Source organism: Frankliniella occidentalis, unplaced genomic scaffold (genome assembly GCF_000697945.3).
Source record: "Frankliniella occidentalis isolate FOCC.00 unplaced genomic scaffold, Focc_3.1 Scaffold35, whole genome shotgun sequence".
NCBI lineage: Eukaryota > Metazoa > Arthropoda > Insecta > Thysanoptera > Thripidae > Frankliniella > Frankliniella occidentalis.
This window is the reverse complement of record NW_026267165.1, coordinates 43,213-51,249: the sequence shown is the minus strand read 5'-3', so window position 1 is coordinate 51,249 and position 8,037 is coordinate 43,213. Positions and strand designations below refer to the sequence as shown.

The window sequence follows — 8,037 nt, the reverse complement described above, 5'->3', positions numbered from 1 at the left end:
CGGATAGCGATGCGGCCGCCTTGCCTGGCGTTGCCTACACCGGCCCGGAGGCCTCGCGACTCACAGCTCTCGATGTACACGGGGCACAGCTGGATGTCCATCGGGTAGAGCTGGAACTCCATCTGGCAGGCCACGATGGCGTGCATGCGCGCCGAGTAGCGCACCGTCCTGTTGCGGTACAGCGTCACGGAGGAGAACTGGTGCGTGAGCATGGCGATCTCTGGGGGAGGGAGAGAGAGCGAGCGAGAGCGGTGAAAGAGGCCACGAAACTTTTGGTGGTCCCCGAGGAGGGTGTTATTTGCGTTTACCCGACACTTTTGAGTTGATGATGTATGGGTCCGGCTGCCACAGCTTGTCGAAGAACTCGGGGGGTAAGGTCACGTAGTCTTCGCCGTCCTCGAAAATGGCGTCCGGCATGTGGAGACGGGGCTCCGTCCACTGCTGCCGCACGAACATGTCCACGCTGCAATAATGGCAAACAGTGAAGAGGACCGAGTGCGTTTCGCCTGGTTCTGCCCGTTCTGCCCTACTGCAATAACGAACGAGCTCATAGTACAGCAATTCTTACCGGAAATCCATGTCTTCGACGTTGATGGAGTTGATGTCAACGATATGTATATCGAAGAATAAATGTACGGGCTGCCCTGTGGTGGCAGGAGGCTGGATCTCTGATGACAACCAAGGGAAAGGGGGTGTTAAAGACACTCTTATTCTTCTTTCCACCCCATAAACGTTACTTTAAACTTTCATGCATCTCTGTAGGGCTAACACACGCTTACCTTTCACGTAGTGATCGGGAAGGACAACCTCTGGGCGAATCGAATAGTTTTTCTTACTGTCGGTCTCGACAATCCTATTTCAAAAAAAAAAATTACCGTGAGTAAGCTGCTGCAATATCAATCTGTTTCACTCATCCCTGTGCGGGACAACCCACCACAGGGATAGGGTGACGAACGGCAGCCATGCGAACACCATGATGTCCTTGATGGCCACCCACATCGGAACCCGCGGCGCTGGTGACACGAGAGAGGGGTGGAATGTCACGCCACAACAGTCACTAGAAATGTTTGAAGGCTCTTGGAGTACAATAGGACTTCATATGATGCTTTATGACAAACATGTTTTTTTTTTTCAGATGGGCCGGCGGTCAAACGCCGTTTTGTTACGGTGGTCGCGGTGGTCGCCCAGCCCCGTTGAGCAACGCCCGGATGCAGGCATGCGGGCAGGCTTGCCTATCGTCACCGACTACGGAGCTTTAGGTGTCATCCATAAAGTACGTCCTTCCTTTTCGAACCTGTCAAGTTGAGCCGCTGCAGGCTGTCATAGCGCCTTGTCGGTAGGCAATATCTTGCCTGCGTTTCACGCGTGTACTGCGGAGTGGCCTACCCCGAATCTCGCAGGCGCTGAGCTCCCGCAAGTGGCCCGAATGGATCTGAGAAAAACGGACGTACTTTGTGGGCGATCTCTTAGACGACTCCGCGCCCGCAGGCAACACGCCCGCGGGTATACCACCCACCTGTTCAAACGGGGCTGGGCGACCAACCTGGGCAGGAATGCGGGAGAGTCACCCACTTGCACGCACGGGGACAGTGGTCTATGGCGGGTGGAAGGCGAGCCCACCTGCACCCCGGCGGCAGGCGGCTCGGTTCACCTGGCGTCGGCACGGTTAGTACCTGCGGAGAGTGCTGCGTCGCAGCCTCACGCCGAGGCCTTATGGGCACGCCTCTGGTCTGTCAGGTAGGGCGGCTGCCGGGTCCTGGAAGTCCTGGAAACAGCAACGGCAAATCACCGGTCCTCATAAACGAAAGGGTATTCAAGGACCCAAAACAGTGAATAAACAGGGCTTCGCATTTATACTGGCCTGGGGGAGGGTGTGTGTTGCAAGACGGACAGCGAAAAGGGGGTGGGGGGGAGTGAAGGGTCAGGCCCGGGGGACCTCGTTACCAGCCGGGGCCGGGCCGGGCCGGGCCGGGCGCCCCCAGCAGCACGCGGAGCCCAGCGGAGCACGCGCCGTGGTCATGGCGCCGGCGGCCTGACGCTGACGGCGGCCCCTCGCAGCTGCTGCAGTGGTTGTCAGGCCGCCGAGTCCTTGACAGGCTCCCGCCAAAAAATGCACAGTCGAGGTCCACACTTCCGGCCACCGGCAAACTTACCGAGGCTGCTCGCGAAGATCTGCTCTTCCCCCCTGCGCGGCCAACTGCGATCTGGCTGCTGTTCGCCGTCAGCGCCGCCCCGATCGCCGTCACAACAGGTGGGACAGGAGGGCAGGCCAGAGGGCAGCGGCGCGCTGGGGTGGCTGGAGGTGGCGCGATGCCGCGGACAGCGCGGGTGTGTGTGCGCTCGACCCGCAGAGGGCAACGAGGGCGTTGAGGTCTTCTCCTAGACTGCTAGGGTCACTGGGTCTGCCTGTGCCCCGAGCAAAGTGAATGTCGGAGCACCGCGGGGCTGTTGGCGGCGAACCGCACCCTTCTCTTCTCTCCGGCCTGGCCGGCCTGGGCGGTGGTGGTGATCAGGATCAGCTCCGCAGCAGTAGCTCGGCCCCACTCGGCCGCGATCGGATCGAGTGCCGCGGCGGCGGCGCGGCTTGGAGTGGCTTGGATGTCCGAGCCGCCCTCCCTCTGTCCGCCCCCTCCCCTCCCCCCTCTTCCTCGTTCTCTGATTCTCTTTACTCTTCCTTTCCGGCTGTAACCCGTTCGCCCCTGTCCTGTCCAGTCGGTGTGAGGGGGGCTCGCGAGTCAGGCGAAGGTCGACTCACAACCAGCCCTCAAGAGCCGCCTGGAAGGTAGGCAATACGCACTGCAAGCGCACTGTATGGAGGCAACCCACAGCACAGTGCACTGCCCCTGCCTTCAGTTGGACTCGAAACGGGGCGCATGTCTTAACAGATCTGAGAGGGGACAGAAAGGGGCGGCTCCGGGGAGAGGAGGTTTTATTTTGTCGTAAGTGTGGCATAATGAGCACCACCCCAGCCCCCGCCCGCGTCCACACATGAACTCCTGATGCCCGGCCAAGTGGCGTGGCGGGGGCAGTCAGTGCAAACCATTGTGTTGACGGCGAGCAAACAGGCTGGTCGTCATTAACACTGGGTGGTGGTCAGTGACGCAAACGAATGCACAGTCGGTACGGGCTGTGCTGGTGCGCAATATGGCAAAACAAATGTGTATGGCAGTATTGTCGCACTGTCACGACGTGTTATTGTGTTTCCCAACTATCGCATGCCTGTGCGCTGCGCAAGGCACTCCACCCCGTCCTCCCCCAACTCTCTTCATCTTAAAGGTGGATAAATGTGTGTTAGTTGGTAATGGAGGTGCACTGTACTCTCTCTCTCTCTCACACACACACACACACTCTCACACCACAGACATGCACAAAATAACAACAACACATAAATTTTAATTTAGAATTTATTAACACAAATTTACTAACCACTCTACAACTTTGGTACAAATAGCTTCCATATTAGGAGTCCAGCCCACAGGATTTCTCTCTTTGGTCAATTTCTGTTTCATGGTGAATTAAATTTCCTTTAAATTAGAAAAAGAATAATACTATAAACAAACGCTAAGTCTTTTTTTCACTTAACTGTCTACTGACCAAATCAAAGTGATGCTTTAATTATCAAATGGCGCTGGTCCTATACCAACTCTTTCAAGTAATGAGTTTTAACTTGATAATAAATTAAGAGTAGGTCTCACATCAATAACATCACAGGTAGGTTCGATTGGAAAACAGTTGATCACACTTGATTGGTATGATGTGCATAAGAAAAAAAGCACAAACGAGTGGAACTAAAATTATACACAAGAAACATACAAGAAATATTTACCAAAGAGCTGTGTGACTAGGACCCCTAATCTGGTTGACTTTCTGGAAGCTTAAAACGACACTTTACATTCCTTTGTGCCTCATACAGCATTTTGATGAAATTGCTAACAGCATATTGAACGCTTCCCATTAAGCTAATGAAACATCACAGTCCCACAGATAAACTTACATGGAGATAAAAAAGGAAGCCTTCTGCTAGCTCAGCTGTTAACTAAACACTGTACCTTGACTGAAGCGCTCAAGTTTGAAATGAGGAGGCAAGTGGTCTTACTCACTTCAAACTGTAGGTAAAATTTACCCAGAAGTGTCCATAGCAGAAAAGGGAAGTCAGTATAACACCAGATGAAAGGGGTTGAGATCTCTACTTGATTTAAGACAACAAACTCCACAAATCATTCTTCATGTATTCAGGCAATCAGAGAGATTTCACCCCTTTCTCTTTTTTCATCAATTCCATGAAACTCATAAAAATTCAGAGAGCTTCAAACATGATACCAACATTTCTTACAGAAATGTATGACATTTGTGTAGCAGTCAACCTCCCAGTTCAATTTTATGTTCCATTTCCTTGAAGCCTTGAGCAATTCCATCTTACAACAGTGAGGGCACAGCTCATGCTCACTTAATCCATATTGTACCATAAGACAGAAAAAAAGTATGTATTTGTGAGAAGTATACTCACAAAATTCTACCAACTGTAATGTTTAATAAATAATTTTGAAAATTCATCATTCTGTTATGCACTCAATTGATTTCCTGACTTCTAGATAGAGACTCTTTTGTTGATTTCCTTCTCTGACAAGGTCACTTTTTCCTGTGTAGGCATCACTGCCCCTCATCAAATAGAGCAAATCCAATTCCATCTCTGCGTCTTCATCCTGACATTCATTTAACTCAAAAAAGTAAAATGACATACATAATATAATACATAGATAGCTAAGTTATTTAAACATAACTTGCACTTATGACTAAACTTAAAATTACATTTAATTTAAAAAGTTTTCAAAGCAATCCAAGCAAAGTTTAAGTGTAAACTTGTTGTATTACTTGAATACAAATGCACTGTTGAGAATAAAATACTTTGTACATTAAAAGAGACTATGTATTAAGTAAAGAGAAGTTTGACACTGAAAAATGCAGCACTGGGGACTTACTTAAAGCATATCAAGAATGCAATTTCAGATCCAAAATGATAGAAGCGTGTATAATCTAAAGTATGAGCCCTCTGGGCGTATGAATTACGCTACAAAATTTAATGGATAATATGGAGCTGCTCCATAGGGTAAGGACACACAGAAAATGCAAATACATGACATAAACCCATAGAAACAAAGATAAATTGATTGAATATGATTAAGTTGATTAAGTTTTGCTAAGCCAAGGACTACATAGTTTCAAATATTGACTACAAAAAGAAACTTACAGAGTAACTTGGCGAAATTTTCACATTATAATGTAGATATTTCATAAAATGCTGCATTATAATTAGTTTTTTTTAAAACTGCAGATATGAGCGAGTAGAATATCATCTGCAATTCAAGATAGCTAACAAGCCTAAAATCCGTCATTCTGGTGCTGGGCTGACCCAATTTGAGTATCTATTTCATGTAAGTTAATGAGAATTCTAGGTACTCATCTTAGATTTTGGCAATTTATGAGTCTTAATTTCAAAGTGGCTTCCCCTATCTCAATTCATTTTACTTCTATGGAAGAAGAAATATCAATCAGTTCTACTTTGTAGAGCTTATTTAATTTCAAGAGACTGTGTTCTGCACATTAATGTGCAACCAAAGGGGAAACTTTGCTACTTTCGTCTTTCTCACCACTTAGCACCATGCCAATTAAAAAACCCAGCACATTCTATCACAGTGAGGAGTACTGGTCTTTCATTCAATTGGCCACTCAGCACATGAACGTTACAACATTGCACTGGCTCCCTTATGATAAAGAGATACTCAGTTCACTCTTGCCAGACACGATTAGGTTAAAATAAAACACAATACAAGAGAGAACAAAAAGAAATAAGGGTGAAAACCAAACATCTTTAAGTGAGAAGATACTTTGCAGTCTAACATTTCTTTGGAGTTGAAAGTTAATAAAATGCAAAGTTCAGTCATCGCCCGGAATGCTACGAGAAGAGATTTCTTTCCAATCGCTGTTTCTGTGATAAGTACGGACGCATATTTATCACTTGGCAGTGACATAGTTGCCCCATGCCAGTCTCATACTTCTCCGTAGTAAGGGACTAACCATTACAAGTGTCAATTTAGAGCTACCATTAATCCACACATAATTAATAACAATTATAAATTAAATGAAACCACTGGGAGACTGCCGATCAGCAAATACTACATACAACAATCAGAAATAAAATGTTAAAAAAATTTAAATAGTAACTTAATTCAGGACAAAATATCACATGTCACATGTTGAGCTTTGCTTGAAACCAAACACACACAGTGTGCCCAAAAGGGATAAAAAAATGATAGGTATTTGAAAGAGGAAGTGACATAAAGACCTTTCAAGCCTCACAGAAATTAACACATTTAGATGAAACATATCAGGATTAATAGTTGGGTAAATACACTTGTCAGATCAGCTTAAGAATTATGCTTGTAATTCTCATACAAGCTCTTTCAAACTCTCAGCTGTGATACTAGAGCCAGTATAAGGTGCCTCCGATTGCAACAATTAATTGTAATGTTTCTCACACTAAAGACCAGACATGGTACACATAAGAATCTGCACAGCACCAAGAAAGCAAAAGAGCTTTTTTCATTCTGATCTGGCGGCACTAGCAGTTGACTCGACTGAACATGCTGCCTTTGCCCTGATCCTTTCTTCATGCCTAGAATCTACAGCTAGAGCTACCTTGATAATTATAATCCCTAAAAAACGAGCAGTATTAATCCTGATCCACTCCTCCAAACGCATCAATCTATTTTTGGGGGCTATTACAAATGATGTCAGGCACAGCTCTCATATATAACAGATACACACCATTTTCCACTGCTGCAAAGACTCAATACACACCACAATGCAAGAATTGCAGCAGCAACGATAGAGGCAGTGGGATAATTTCCCCAAACCGTAAGAATTTTTTCTTGAAAAAGAAGTTAATCAATAATGACTAGTATTGTAGAACCGGGTGAATAGTTATAATTAGACCATAGAACATGACATCATTTGCTACTAGTCCCTCACTGCTAGAGATTAATTTACCCGCACAAATATTATGTTTAATGGACACACTGCATTATGAGTATATTGTACATAGCATAGTATATGAATATGTATAATAAATTTGGCATGTGACTTGACTGCAGGAAGTATTTTTATCACTCCTGCAAAGTTCAATGTACATCAATTTACACATGCACATTTGTGTTCGTATTGTAGCACGTATACACACCAAAAGTCAATAAACAATGAAACTTCAAATAAAAACAAACAATATAAACAAAAAAGCAGCGTGAGGATGAAATTTAACACAAAAGATTCCTACTGACTAATCAAGATAATATTAATATCATACTGGGTATACCTATCAAAAAGATCTCAGCCATGATTTCAGAGCGAATCTTTGCACACTTTTCAATGATTACAAAATGATTCAAGCATCCTTCCCCAACAAGAAGTTTTGAAACTGATTAAATGATACATAGAAGAAAGCTAAAGCTATGGAAAGATTTTCTGAGTAGGCATTGGTTGTTTAAGCTGCTTAGTTAAACATGTAACACAATACTGAGAATCAGAAAGAATTTCATGATGCATGATGAAAAATGAAGAATCAGTCCATAAAGGTATAGGGGGAAAGGCTTTACTTTTTGTTCCTAATGGAACAAAAGTAGAAATGTTTTGATTGTAAACACTGAAAGAGTAATATTATCCCCAGCTATGAGTTGATGGTCTAGTGATGTAAAGGCGATGATTACGCCTACTATGTATGGCACACTTTTGCCGTACCAGTTTGGTACGGGGCATATGAAAATTCAGAGATTACACTGCCACAGTATCGTAGGCTGTGAGTCCGTTTTGGTGGTGTTGTTGGTGGGGGCCGGCTTCGTTTCTGAAACAATAAAGATTAAAATAAAAATAGGAAATCAAATGAACCTAATCCAATAGTATTGATTGAACATGACAGTTGCTTTCCCTTCTCCCCAAAAAATAAATACAGTACTTCAAAAGAGAAATGAAGTGACTCCACTGTTA

The 8,037-nt window shown here is 45.1% G+C and overlaps 2 protein-coding genes across 28 annotated transcripts in view; both read right to left on the bottom strand.

Moving 5' to 3' along the window:
• The window catches only part of LOC113207646 (glycine receptor subunit alphaZ1), a 14,510-nt gene extending 11,911 nt beyond the window's left edge, over positions 1 to 2,599 (bottom strand). For 2 of the 9 annotated variants that reach the window (XM_052266102.1, XM_052266107.1), the window contains exons 1-2: positions 2,154 to 2,599; positions 1,652 to 1,765 (exon numbers count right to left, since the gene is read on the bottom strand). The gene's annotated coding sequence lies outside the window, so the exon portion shown is untranslated. Of the gene's footprint in view, positions 1 to 779; positions 854 to 1,294; positions 1,433 to 1,516; positions 1,766 to 2,153 lie in introns of those variants that run through there. The other 7 variants (XM_052266104.1, XM_052266112.1, XM_052266113.1 and 4 more) reach the window with 6 other exon arrangements.
• LOC113207644 (cell adhesion molecule Dscam2) overlaps positions 1 to 8,037 on the bottom strand; it is a 44,652-nt gene that overhangs the window by 5,852 nt on the left and 30,763 nt on the right. For 17 of the 19 annotated variants that reach the window (XM_052266061.1, XM_052266058.1, XM_052266060.1 and 14 more), the window contains one exon: positions 3,387 to 7,894. The exons of the other annotated variants lie outside the window; for them this stretch is intronic. In XM_052266061.1, coding sequence (XP_052122021.1) covers positions 7,818 to 7,894 — 77 coding nt within the window. In that variant the 3' untranslated portion in view covers positions 3,387 to 7,817. Of the gene's footprint in view, positions 1 to 3,386; positions 7,895 to 8,037 lie in introns of those variants that run through there. 19 annotated transcript variants of the gene reach the window in all.